This window comes from Astyanax mexicanus, chromosome 12 (genome assembly GCF_023375975.1).
Source record: "Astyanax mexicanus isolate ESR-SI-001 chromosome 12, AstMex3_surface, whole genome shotgun sequence".
Taxonomy (NCBI): domain Eukaryota; kingdom Metazoa; phylum Chordata; class Actinopteri; order Characiformes; family Acestrorhamphidae; genus Astyanax; species Astyanax mexicanus.
In genome coordinates, this window is record NC_064419.1 from 27,710,171 (window position 1) to 27,724,660 (window position 14,490).

Genomic DNA, 14,490 nt, shown 5'->3' on the forward strand with positions numbered 1-14,490 from the left:
TTTCTTTTTCAAACAGAAGTCTGTTTTTAAAGTGCTGTTGTTTTTATATGTGTAGAGTAGAACATTCTGGAATAGGCTTGGTGCATGTGCCTGTTTTGGACAGGAACCGGATTTCTTAGTGAAGAATGTAAGCTGACCGTATGTGAGGTTTGTCAGACCATCAGCCCTGAATGATGTGGAACTACTCTCTGAATTTAGGTGCACCAACAGCTTGAGCACTCTCCATAGAAAAAGATGCTCTGAACCAGTAACACATGAGCCTGAGGTCACCATTCCAAATGCCTGGTGTGGTCTAGAGGGTTTTAAAGCTTTGTAGCAGTGGAGCAGTGGTACTGTAGTGCAGTTGAATTGAGTTCCTTGGAGTGATGGAGCAATATTTCAAGTCAAACTGGAGTGGCGCTTAGATCCAGGATGTATCTCCCAACATCACCACCAGACATTACTAATGCTCCAGTGGCTGAATGCAATCAAATTATCTTGGCAAGGTTCCAGAACATTATGAAAAGCCTTCCCTGAAGAGTTGACAGTTAATTCAGCAGCAGGTGCACTTAGTCCTTTTTAGTACTCTCAGTTGTTGAAGAAATACTGAATCAACAATTGTCCACAACTGTATAAAAATAATAGTATGCTTAATACAGTATATCATAAAGACAGGTTTAGATACATCCCAAATATTACATAGTTTGCAGAACAGACTGGCACATTTTGTCAAATTCAACTTGTTTGCAAACTTAAAAACTGAAAATGACACATGGGCATCATCTCCACATCTTCTGTATCTCTTAATGTTATGTCCATGGTGACCACCCTCAGCCTGCAATAATTCTGTTTCAGGTCCAAGTTGGAATATATGGGGGGCTCCCACACAACAGCTTTTCATTAGTTTTAAATCTGGGGAGCAGCACGAAGAAAATGTCCGAGCACATGAAAATCTGCTGTATCCGGCCGTTAAACTGATCCGCAAACCAGATGTTCAAGCTGAGCCCCAGAGCCGCAGCTCCGGAGAGGCCGCGTCCACCATGGCCCGGAGAGGAAGTGGGGTGGGGTGGGGTGCGGGGGAACCCCCTCCTCTCGGGAGGCTTTAGCCGATCAGTGCGCTTGTCAGGAAAGTTCTGGAGATGTGGACACCTGGCCAGGCCACACAAAGCAGGGCGGTGATGATCATGTAGATTGTGATGATGACAGCAACAACGATGATTATTATGATCCAGTGATGCACTAGAATTGTATTACCATGATACCAACCTTGAACAAGTCCGATTTGGTGTTTGGTGATTATTTGCAGGAAGGTGACTCTGTACACCTGTAGGGATGGTCTAGAATGACTTGGACCACAGATGTCTAAGTCGATGTACAAGAAAGGTTTTTCCAGAATTAAAAGCATTTAATAAATATTGGTCTTTATACAGAGTTTAGATATTGTAGTGTTGAGACCGAAGGTTGGATTGGTGGCTCTTTTGTAATAATTCTGCTGTTGATAATGAAAATGATGAAAAGTTAAAGATGCTCCTGGGTTAAGCATTGCCACAGGGGAAGGTCAGAAGGTCAGAGCTATTCACCAGGGCATCATCGTTTTGGGCTGAGCTTTTACCACAGTACTGCTTTCCCAGAGCTCTCCATGGGATGTCCTCCCAGCTGTCTCACACACACACATACACACGCACACATGGGTGCATACACACTCTCAAACTCTCGCACTCTGTCTTTCTCTCCCTCGATGGGATCCCACAGCTGGGCTCTTGTAGGAACACATTCCCCGACAAACGCCGATTTCACACTCCACTCTCTCTCCATTCCTCATGCTCACTGGTGCTGACACACACACACACACACACACACACAAACACACACAGTCTCCCTTGTACACACACACAGGTGTCTGTAACTGCTCTCTGTTGACCGTACGCTTATTATTTACGAGTTTTCCCCTCCGTATGCTTGTGGGCAGAGCATTCCATCGCATCTGCACACATTGCATTGAGTATGTGCCATTTTCTCATTTAATATTAGTCACTTATACCCGTGTGCACACTTGCATGCAGGCACGTCCCTGTGTAAAATGGCAGTGAGATGCTTTGACGTTTGGAGAAAGGCACTTGTTGCACTTGTGTTTATTTATAGTACGATTTTTGTTAGATTAAATACAAATATTGTCATTACAAATGTAAATGACTTCAAAGGCTCTTTCTTATCAGGGTCTAGTATTATTTTTAGTGTTCAACCTGCACCTGGTTTTGATAAATCAGTGTTTATTGATCTTAAATCTGAAACCTATATTCTCACAAGATCTCAACTACTTTCTTCTTAATCAGAAATTCTTAATACCTTTTACTGTATTTGTTTTCCTGTATCTGTTCTAAAGTGATCTGGATCACAGATTTTTTTTTTTGATGAAAATAGAATGTTTGATAATATTTTGATGAAAATTCCTGATTTTAAATGCGAAGTGAGGAAAGTGTGTTAACTTCTCTTTTCCATTTTATTTGTTTTATCCAACAGTATCTGCAAATGAAATGGCCTCTGCTGGATGTGCCCAGCTCTGCAGCCCTGAAGGACTCCAGATCGCCCACACCAGGACACTTGGTATGCATGAGTGCGCACTCATTTACTCTTATTTACAGACCTTCAAAAATCCTGACATATTACAATAAACTTAAGGGTACTTACAGAGGTGGGAAGTGTTGGAAGCTTATGTGTTTTGTTGTGATAAACATATTTTTCTGGATGTTTTATTCCCACTATTTTGCTCTTGGTAATGAATTTAGCACAGCACACACAATGAGATCATGATAATGTTATTTTTGACATATTGCCAATCCCCCCACATTGGCTCTATGATAACTTATAAGCAGCTGATAACGTCTATCCACACAGTACCACAGAAACTGTGGTAGAATTTTCTCTCTGTCTCTCTCTCTCTCTCACCCGCTCACTCTGTGCTCGCTCACTCCCTTTGTGCTTGCTCGCTCTTCCTCTATATTTATGGCTGACTGATGAGCTAACCAGTGATTCTAGTTTAGGTGAACTGCTGATTTGAAGGACTGTCTGAGTAGAAACCTGATGGATCTGATAGAGTGGCACCGTAAAGGCTGAAGGGGTTGGCCCTGACTCTTCACTGGAATACTCCAGCGGGTCAGACAGGTGGAGTGTATAAGGGTTGTAGATGGGGTGTGTGTGGCTGTGAGTGGTCGGGCTGGTTTGGGGATGAGGGCAGTGGGAGATAACAGACAGGTGCTTATCGGGAACGCTGTGGTATGATAAACAGTCAGCCAATGAGAGACATGGCAAATGGCATTAGAGGATCACATTCCGAGGATCTGGTGGTGCGGGTGCTGGTCACACTGCTGTGGTGTGGGGTGGACTTTTTTGACTTTCAGTGCAACTTTCAGTGTCTCTCTCTAACAAACACGTTTCTGGCTTATTTTATTACAACTGCTGACCTCCTTCTGACCTCCAGGCTGCGCTCATGCGATCGTCTGTGAAGACACTGCTGGCTTTGTTCAGTCTTGCAGCTCGGCTACTGAGCTTTTATTGTATTTAATTCATATTTAACTTTATAAAGTGTGTCTGTTTGTTAGAGGCGAATGAGAAATCGCAACCACCTGAATATCTAGCAGCAGTTCTGTACAGATGAATAGCTTGTATTAATGTTTTTGTTTCAAAAGCCATAGGTTTGTTTCTGCCCTCTCTCGGACCCTCTGGCTGTTACCGCAAGCCACAGACAGGGCTCCTTTTACTATGTTTGGGGGAATGTAGGGTTGTTTTTTTATTTATTATTATGTACTCTCTTTTCTTAGGCTTGGAATTAGGCACCTGAACAATCAGTTCAATAATGTCTCTTGGGTCTTAAGTCTTAATTTTTTATTTCTTAAGGGGAAGTTTATGTGGTTTAGAACATGGTATGACTTTTGGACACAAGCAGGACATAAGCCACTTGAAGTTGCATCCACTGCTGACACAGATGTGCAAATGGACATGCAGAGCTTGTTAATCCCTCCAGAGAAGTTTTGCCAGAATAGGGTTTTCTGAAGCATATGAACATAAACCTATTGGCATCATGCCTAATACCATGTGTGAGCTACAGCATTATAAACCTATGGTGCAGTGGAACCGTGTTCTCTTATATGATGGTGTCCCATCCAATGCTTTTGGGATTTGTAGTTAAATATTTGTTAAAGTGTTGAACATTCAACATCCTATCCAAACAAACATTTTTGTCAGTTTATGAAATCAGATCCTTACAGCAGTTTTCTAAAACTTAGTTAGAAGTATTTTTGTTTGATTAATGATTTATATAATTGATTAAACATAAAGATAACTGTTACTAACAGAGCTACAGTGACTGAAAAGGAGAATCAGAGGAAGCTTCTGGCTGCTTCTTCAGGGCATTTGGCCAGGCTCAGCTCTAATGAGAGGTGGACGCCTGCGCGTACACACACACACACACACACACACACACACACACAGTGGACGTTGGAAATCGCTTGGAGACATGACCACAGGGGCGCAGCAGCTTTATTCATTCAGAATAGCCCCATTACCTATTCAACCAATGATATGGATTGCATTAGGAAGGATGTTGAATATTTATGATCGCTTGGTGTAGACAGATTTTATTGGTGCTGAAGCATAAGTTTGAACATGAAGATGATCGTGGTGATGAGGACATTGATTAGGATTGAAATGGCCTTTTTGTCTGTGCACAGAGCTGTATTTTGTGGTTAATAAGCCTGATTTAACTAGTGATTAAATCTGTTATTAGTTTATTTGTGTGTATATATAACCACACTCACCCACACACACACACACAAACACACACTCTCTCTCTCTCTCTCTCTCTCTCTCTCTCTCTCTCTCTCTCTCTCTCTCTCTCTCTCTCTCTCACACACACCACACACACACACACACACTCTTACACACTCACTCACACACTCTTACACACACAGAGATGCATTGAGATTGGGCTGTCTGTCAGATTGGGCCCATAAGGTCTGTATGCTAATGAGTTTTTCTGCTCAGTCCGAGATGCTCAATAATTCAGTAGACAGGTTTGCTTAGTATTCTCTCTCTCTCTCTCTCTCTCTCTCTCTCTCTCTCTCTCTCTCTCTCTCTCTCTCTCTCTCTCACTCTCTTTCTCTGTGTGTGTGTGTGTGTGTGTGTGTGTGTGTGTGTGTGTGTGTGTGTGTGTGTAATCTAGATGGGGGGGCTGGCTGGCATAACTATCTTCTTTTCTGCTTCTGCCTTCTTGTCATGTTTTTCTGTCTGTAGCATGTTGTGTGTGTATGATGGTGTGTTTACAGTAAAAACCCTAATGATTCATTAATGGAAATGTGTGTGTGTATATATATCTTGCTATGTTCTCCTGGATGGATTGCGAAGCATTTGTGATTTTTTTTTTTATTAACTATTTTGGATTTCTTTAAGCAGTTTATTACAATTTGTCAGCTTTCAATTGAAGATCTACCTTTTTTGCTGTTTATATTTACCAAGCTAATACTTGTTATTGTTATTGTTGTTTTTGTTTGTTCAGACCCGTCCACATACCAAAGTCTTTCTGTGTCCGTGATTGCTGATTGCAGAGTCTTAACTGTTTTAGCTTTGTCTGTGCATCCACATTGAATGCATTGTATGTTAGTCTATGGGAATGTCCATTGGTCTACATAAGCTTCTGTGTATGCGAATGCGCGCGCGTGCGTGTGTGTGTGTTCATCTCAGGATAATGATAGCAGAACCGAGGTCATGGCTGTTGCCTTTGTTTTCCCCTACCGGGGTTAAGATTGCGTGAGGCTTTGTTGGCGATGGAGATTGAATGCCATACACATGACCCACTGCTGACTGCACGGGACTGCTTAATGCTATTATTATTGATCTATATTGTCTTTGACATGGGAACAGAGGACTGTGAATTTAGGATTGGGAAAATCTCTGTTACGCCCTGGCAATTCTGATGCATCTGGAAAAATATATGACTGCTGGGACCATGACATCATTACGTAATCACTTTGGCAATTATATCTGCTGATTGTAATTATAAGACTGAATGTGAATTGTATTCAGTTTCATAAACAGGACTGAACCAAATCTATGTACTATCAATGATTTGGCAACCAGAGCAAGTTCGTATTTTAACTGTTGATGTAACACCTTTAGAGAACAGCACAGCTTTAAGTAGTGCTTGTTTCAGCTTGAGCTGTTTCTCATTAGTTTGGAGCTTATAATTTTGAGCTACTGCAAACGCAGCTTAAGAACTCAAATTTGTCCTTTTTAAGTCCGACTTCATGCACCAAACTGCAACTTGTGTTGTGATGACATTCCATAGCAGTAATGGTAATTGGACAAAGTTATGAAAAAAGTTATTGCTTGTCATCTCATTGATTACAGAAATTTTACTGTAACTCTTTTGTTCACTTAAGTATGTGGCAGGTAATCATTAGGCCTTCTCACTGCGTTTATATGCAAGTGTGTCAAAGATACAATTCTTTAGGTCTGTTTGACTACCACAGACATGTCACCAGCCAGATTTGTGTGTCTGTGTGTGTCCATGTCCGTTTGCGTTCATTCCGAATGCTGATGTCATGGTCAGGCCACTCTGACATCTACTTCCTGCACGGCCGACAAACAAAGCTGTGCGATCCCAGCATGCCATGCGTTCTCCCTTTCTCTTCCCTTTCTTGCCTCTTTTTTTGCCTCTGGAGTTTGTGAAAGGACCGAGAACCTCCCACCTAGCAAATGAATACAAAGCGCGCGCACACACACACACACACACACACACATACACACATATATGCACACAGAGAGCAGCCCACCACACACACACACTTTCTTTCTTTCTCTCTCTCTCAAACGGAGAGTTTGCTTGGTGAGTCTGGAACCCAGAGGCTGTTTGCCTAGTAATTCATTTCAGATGTGAACTATTCGGAGCCGTGTGGCTGAAAGTAACCCTCCCCTTCTTCATCACTGCCTGTTCTGTTCTACTCCACGCTTCACTGAAAGGTGCACTGCTTCCTGAGGTTCAGCCTGGCTCAGCAAGAAGACCCCACGGCGAGCCACATAGCCCAGTCCCTTCCACCTATCACAGTATAGTAGAGCTGTGCAGCGTGTATCACTTAATAATCGCTGTAACAATGTTGGCCTTAAGGAATTTTAAGGCCTTTAAACAATTCTAGTGATTCCAAATGCTGGGCCAGGAGGCTCATTTCACACACAGATCCAAATGACTGTTTTTAAAGAGTTTTTTTCACACCTAGCTTGTTTGGTCTAGAACTACATACTTTTTTCTTTGGTCAAAACCAAAATGTAGCAGATGTAAAAGGACAAAAACTTGGTCCACCCAAAAAAGATGACCTCCGAGCAGAAACTTCATATGCATATGCTGAATTCATATGCATTCATATCGGAAAACTCAAGCAGTCTCCTTTTCTTTAGTGAACTTGCTAGCTGCAACGTGAAACCAAGTGTAACCAGATCAGATGTACAGTGCTTTCAAAACATAAACCTCGCTTCAGTATTTTTTTGTCTTGTATATTTTGTGTCGCTCTAACGTGGGGAAAGGAATGTTTTGGGTTTGGTTTCTTGAGTACACTTCACTGAGACATCAGATAAGCCCACTGAAGCACAACTAGCTTGGCAGAGCTGCTTTGGACACTGTTCACACTTTGTTAGCTGGCCCTAAAGGCATGCACAAGGCTCAATGCTGCCTGGACTTCTGCAGCCACGTTAGGCTGCCCCCTGTTGATAAAGCAGCAACAAGCTTTTAGAAACGTGCATGCATGATTTCTCCAAATTCCCTGAAGCAACTTGATGTACTTCCGAGATTCAGAGTTTCCTCCTTGTGTTCTTTTAGTTAATAGTTAATTGGATGTAGTGGTCAAAATGCAAAACTTTTGCATGTTCAAGCTATTACTGAAGTAGGTTCAGGCTTTCTCTAAACCAGGCGGAGCTTCTATTAGCTGAACGAAGTTCATGAGGGATATATCTTACACGCCCTTTCCCCTTTGTCTCACTTCTGCATTGTGTAATCTGTAGCATGTGTACTTTGTTTCAGGTGCTACAGTTGTGTGTGTGTGTGTGTGTGTGTGTGTTGTGGTTAGCTTTTAGTTTGGGTCTGTGTAGGGCTGGACAATAATTAAATATCAATATTTTTCTTCATGCAAAATGTTTAAATAACATTGAATTTTCTGTATTTAAGTATACTTTATTGACAGCATTTGTCACTGATTAATGTTCGTCACAGTGTACATTACATATGTTGGCAAAGATGTGTTTTTAATAAAATCTGTTTTTTAATTGTAGAGACATTTATTGTGGACATACTTAGCAGATTTCCTGTGGCCATCTCATCCAGCCTTGTCTTTGATACTGAGATTAATGAAAGCTTTTTGCTGTTTAGCTTTGTGTTAAGGTTTGTTGTATGTTAAATACATTAAATTTATCTTTATTTCAGGTTCATTAAATCTGTGAGTAGCGTTACTTTGCTTCAGTAATACAAAAAATAAATGCCGGTCGTGAAAAGATAAAGTAAAACCATGCTTATGTGTTTGTGGTGATGGGTGTGAGCTTGTTTTGCACTGATTTACATTCTCAGTGTTCTGTGGGGTTGGGCTGGTTGCATCATGGGGTCCTGTGTCTCTCTCAAATGCTGCTTAACTGCATACACACACACACAAATACATGTTAGTGCTTGAATTGCAAAACAGTCTTAGACTTGCAGATCCTCCCAAAAAAAAAACTCTATATTGATATAATTAAGAATTGTATACTGAAGCTCATTGTCTGTATAAACAGTAATGCATTGTGTGTAGTTATGTATATGTTTTATGTTTATCTAAAATTTTCCTTCTCTCTCTTTTTTCTCTCTCTCTCATTCTATCCCAGTCTAATAAGGTGCCAGTGGTGCAGCATGCTCACATGCACCCTCTGACCCCCCTCATCACCTACAGTAATGATCACTTCTCCCCGACTACACCGCCTGCACACCTCTCCCCAGAGATTCTGGACCCAAAGACAGGTAACACATACTCAAACATACATATGTGCTTTCACATACAGTGAATCTGTAATCCTGTGGTCATCCTCTCTGGCTGTTGTCTAATGGCTGTTATCTGATGCAGGAATTCCACGGACCCCCCACCCTTCTGAGCTCTCCCCATATTACCCACTGTCTCCGGGGGCAGTTGGACAGATCCCTCATCCTTTGGGATGGCTTGTCCCACAGTGAGTATAATCTACACACACACACATACACTCGCACACATATCAAAAGTGCGCACTTACTAGAAATAATTCTATATAGACTCCCATGTGAAAAGCTTTGGAAAGGTAGAATATATTTTAATGAACACACTCACCTGAAATCACTACTTTTTGTATTATTATAATTCATATTTTTCTAATTTAAATAATTTACTGAGTAAACAAACATTTGATGCCCAAATTAGGCATTTACGTTTCAAATATATTCTGTGTTGTAATTGTGGTCCTCTCACGCTCTTATCCACTTAGGCAAGGACAGCCCATGTATTCAATCCCCCCTGGAGGTTTCCGACACCCTTACCCAGCGCTTGCTATGAATGCATCCATGTCCAGGTGTGTGTTTCTGTGTTTCTGTGTGTGTCAGTCATCTTTTACAGATTCTTCTTCTGTTTTTTATGGGTTGGTAAAAGTGCTCCTGTGTGTGACTCCTGCTGATTTTGCCTTCAGAATTTAGCAGGTTTACCTTCATCCTCCACACACACAAAAAAACACACCACCCACTGATGAAAGGCTGCTGATTTGATCTTCAAACCTGACAGCTCCCACCTGATCTCTTATTCTCTGCCGAATTAAATGAGAGAAATTTGCACTCGAACACTTGCATGTACACGTGCATGAATGGGTGCAACATGAAATATTCATAGCAGGTTCAATAGAATCATTGCGGCCTCCTCTAAGCTCATATAAACTGTTTGTGTTTTATTTATTTAAAGAGGTTTTAAAGCTTTGCTGAGTTCCTAAATTTATAAGAGGAGTCTTTTGATGCTTTTCATCTTCACAACATTTTCTTTAACCTGCTGGTGCTGGATTAGGCGTAGTGTGTGAGTAGTTAAACACCACAACGCTTGCGGCTTGGTCCCAAATCCAGGATGCTTCTTTCAGAACCCTCCGAACTGCATGACCTCCTTCACACACAGGCTGACAGTGTGTGTTTTGAGGCATGTGTGTGTGTGTTGGCCAGAGGTGTACCCAAGGCTTTTAACTAGCCCTCTGTCTGGAACTGGTGCACCGCGAGGCTCCGCTATCTGCTGTGTAAGGTCTCAGAGTACAGCATAGCTAGCTAGATTTAAAATAAAATGAGAAAATCCATGATGGAGCTTCATGCGAACCATATCCAAGCCTTAAATCCATGTATTCTGCAATTTTTTAAGCCAGGTTTTTTATCCATTTTTTTTAGTCTGGCCTTTTTGAAGATGATTAACCCCTTTAATATTTGACTCTCATAAATACATTTCTGCCAGAATTAGCAGTTTTGTTAGCAACCCTAAAACATATGGGGACTCCTAACAATGTGCTAAATAAAGTGGTCACCAAATACTTCATTATTGTTAACTGAACTGAATTTATGTGGATTACTTTTTGGGGACTTTGGGGTATAAAGGGTTAATGGTGTAATCTGTAGATCTCTAGATTGATTATTAATCAAATATGACAGATATAGATGTCAGTGAGTACTGTACTGTGGGCATCTAACAGAGTTCCCCCCCCCCCAAAAAAAAAGAGATAGAGATAGAGAGAGAGAGAGAGAGAGAAGGGGGGGGGCAAAGGTTGAAAGGAGAGAGTGAGAGAGAGATGGTTGGGAAAGCATACGGTTGAGAGGAAAGTGAGAGAAAGAGACAGAGAGACTGTCTTGTTCTTTCCGCTACTGGAGGATGATAATGCCCCATTGTGCTTCACTGTGAACCCACACAGTGCTGCTATCTGAAAGGTGTCCCATTCAGGCCACTGTAGGAAGTGTGTGTGCGTGTGTGTGTGTCTAAAGAGTAGTCTCAGGTGTCGTGTTCTCCTTGGTTTCCTTGGTAACTGCACACTCTGCTCTTTGCCTGTAACAGGGCTCATAATAGTGCCTTTGAGAGTGTCTTTATTTGGGCTACATGTGAAATATGAATGAAAAGGTGTGTGTGTGTGTGCTGTAAGTGTGTGTTTTTTTGAGTCTAGACAAGTCATTAAGAGCCTCAGACAAAAAGCCTGTGTGTCAGAACTTGGAATGAAGAAGAACAGGGTTAGGGAACAGTGTATATAAGTTTAGGAGATTTTTTTAGATTAGAATTGAGTAAGTATGTTATATACCTCTGAAACTTTGCCTAAACATCTCTCTCTCTCTTTTTTTCTCTCTCTCCCACTGCAGTCTGGTGTCCAGTCGCTTTTCTCCTCACATGGTGCCTCATCATCCTCACAGTCTCCATCAGACAGGAATTCCTCATCCTGCCATCGTCTCACCTGCCATTAAACAGGAGCCCAACGGAGACCTGAGCCCCACTTCACACACGTGAGTTTTTCTTTTCGTTTTTCAGACTTTTTTTCTTTCTTTTCATTAAGCCCAAATTTCTGCCTCTATCTTTTTCTGTCTAAATCTTTTTCTGTCTTTATTTTTTCTGGCATATATTAATCTTGTGCACACTCACAAAATAATGTATACATTATTAGAAATATTGTTATTTATAGAAAACCCATTTATGAATCAGGATTCGTGAAAAAGTTGTGGAATTTGAAAATAGCAATTTCCATGCCTGTATAAGTTTTGTAAAAATAAAAATACACAAAGTTTTGGAAATTTGCTCTACAAATCTTTGTGTTTCAGTTTATTGATGGAGGAAATCTGTTTTAAGCTAATAAATACTTCAGCTCAGAGTTAATTCAGTAATTTAAGCCCTCAGGATCGGGCACATTGTGTGTCATTCATTTTAGGACTGCTATAATCAATGTATTTATAGTTTTAGTTCATTTTTGGTTTTATTGTACATGTTTGCACTGATGTTGTAAAAACGTATGGTCATGAAAATTTGCCTTGAAAGCATGGAAAAGTCATGAAAAAATCATGGAAATGTTTTTAAAATGTGTATGAACCCTGATGAATGTAAATTGTGAAATCTATGCATTTGTACATTTGTATTTCTCTTGCACTCATGAGATTATGTGTGTGTTGTTTATTACACTGTGGACATGTCTGGGTTGGTCATTCCCTCTGCTTCTTCTTTTTAAACACCTTTGTTTTCCACTGTTTTATCAGTGGTGTTGTCTGCCGCACGCTCACACAGTGACACATCTGTCATTTGTTTTGTTTTGTTTTATAGGAAGTCTCCTGGGCCTCCTAAGAAAGAGGAGGACAAGAAGCCTCACATTAAGAAGCCCCTGAACGCCTTCATGCTCTACATGAAGGAGATGAGAGCTAAAGTGGTGGCTGAATGCACGCTTAAAGAGAGCGCTGCCATCAACCAGATCCTGGGCCGAAGGGTGAGTATTCGATTGAGCGAGGGAACGAGAGAAAGGGAGCGATGGAGGGAGTGAAAGTTTGTGTGTGTGTTACTTTTTGGCCTGACTGAGATGTGTGTGTATGTGTGTGTGTGTTTGCAGTGGCACTCTCTGTCTCGAGAGGAGCAGGCCAAATACTACGAGCTGGCCAGGAAAGAGCGGCAGCTGCACTCACAGCTCTACCCCGGCTGGTCCGCACGAGATAACTATGTAAGTGCAAGATTTTAGAGCTACACAAACACTACACACAGACATTAACACACACAGGTAAAAAAATTACCTCTCATTAATGCAAAAAACTGTTTTCGTCTGTAATATTATTCATGTTCACTCATTGTTTTCTCTCTCCCTATTATTTCTCTCTCTTTAGGGCAAGCGGAAGAAGAGGAAGAGAGATAATAAGCCAGACTCAACAGTAGAAGGTGAGGGAGCCGTTGCGCTCATTCTTTCAGGAGATTAGTTGGTTTCCTTTACTGAGACTCACAGAAAGTATCTTTCCATAGGAGGGTTTATACAAGCTGTCCTTTACAGACCACCTCAGTGTGATGTGTTTCAGAATCTAAAATATGCATGCCTTCATATTGTTGCTGCTGTACAAAAACTAGTAGTTTTGGAAGCTCGACTGGACTGCTCATTTTAAATGTGTAACAAAATAAATAAAAATACAGAACACAAGAGAGGCAACAGCTAGCAACTAATCATTTAAAAAAAAAGACATTTTATTTTTTTAGCTGTAATATTAATTTAGTCAGATTCAGGTGGGTTATCAGTAACACTTTTTCTAATCTCCATTTTTTTTCTATGTAAAGCTGTTGCTGTCTTAGGCCAGTTCACTTTATATATACTGTACCTTCCCAGACATGGCAAATTCAGGTCTAGAAAATTAAAATGCATCCAGCTGAGCTGTCTAGGCAGTTGGAGCAAATTTATATAGAGAATTTGTACCTAAATTTACTTCTCTTTGCCACCTTTTTAACCTTCTATCAGCACTAATGAAAGCTCACTTTGCATGGCTGTGTCCCTATACTAACCTACTGTCCCCTCCCCACACCCTACCCTGACACGCAGCCTACGAAGTGCAGTGCTAGCACAGGCAGGTACGGCCGAATCACCCTCACTTCACCTCCATCAGCTCCTCCATCGTCAGGCTGAGACTGCAGAGTCTCTTACCCTGATCTGTCCTCCTGGTCATGAGCAGAGAACTGTCCGTACGAATGTTGATCATAAGTAGTAGTGGAACGTTCTAACTGCTCGTCTTCATTCAGTGTCACTGTTTGTCTGTTATATATGGAGGTTAAATCACTAGTGTTTTCACTAAGCTTTCCACATCTCATGTTATGTTTTCTGACATCTGACAAATGTGTGTATGAGGTTAAAAAGTGGCAGAATTTGCTTCTTTAGTTTCACATGAAGCTACAAGGCTAATGTAGCTAACAAATAAATAATTCTATAATTATATAGCATTTTCAATGAAAAGTACTTTTAAATGACAAGTAATTGAAGTTATACATTTTTATACTGCTTTGTATTGTTACAATAAAATTTGAGTACAGTTATATGCAAATGTTTTTGGCACCCCTGGTCAAATTCCACATTTAACATATTTAAACAAAACAAATTCAATGTGTGACTACTCAATTGTCGCATTTACCTTATAATATCAAATGTAATTTGATTTATTTGTTTAAATAAACATAAAGCAGATAAAGATGCAGTGATTGGTTTAAAATATGCAGAGTTTATAGCTTTGTAGGAGGTTGGAGACTTGTTTACTCTTAACCATGGGTGCACAAACGTTTGTATAACAGAACTGTAAATTACAGTAATTCTACAATTATATATTTTCCACCTAGTTGGCTTTATATAATTGATCAGTTATATGCATAAAGCCATGTATTAAACTAAAGAAGCACACTTCTGACACCAGTATCACCTGTTTGAGTTAATGGGGGAAATGTTTGATTTATCATCTGTATTAAAAGTTTT

General features: G+C 40.6%; 1 protein-coding gene across 1 annotated transcript in view; it reads left to right on the top strand.

The window, feature by feature from the left end:
- tcf7l1b (transcription factor 7 like 1b) overlaps nucleotides 1–14,490 on the top strand; it is a 44,787-nt gene that overhangs the window by 29,329 nt on the left and 968 nt on the right. The window contains exons 4-11 of the mRNA XM_007231484.4: nucleotides 2,500–2,583; nucleotides 8,875–9,007; nucleotides 9,111–9,213; nucleotides 9,502–9,585; nucleotides 11,381–11,521; nucleotides 12,327–12,486; nucleotides 12,607–12,714; nucleotides 12,875–12,926. Of these exons, the coding sequence (XP_007231546.1) occupies nucleotides 2,500–2,583; nucleotides 8,875–9,007; nucleotides 9,111–9,213; nucleotides 9,502–9,585; nucleotides 11,381–11,521; nucleotides 12,327–12,486; nucleotides 12,607–12,714; nucleotides 12,875–12,926 (865 nt within the window). The remainder of the gene's footprint in view (nucleotides 1–2,499; nucleotides 2,584–8,874; nucleotides 9,008–9,110; nucleotides 9,214–9,501; nucleotides 9,586–11,380; nucleotides 11,522–12,326; nucleotides 12,487–12,606; nucleotides 12,715–12,874; nucleotides 12,927–14,490) is intronic.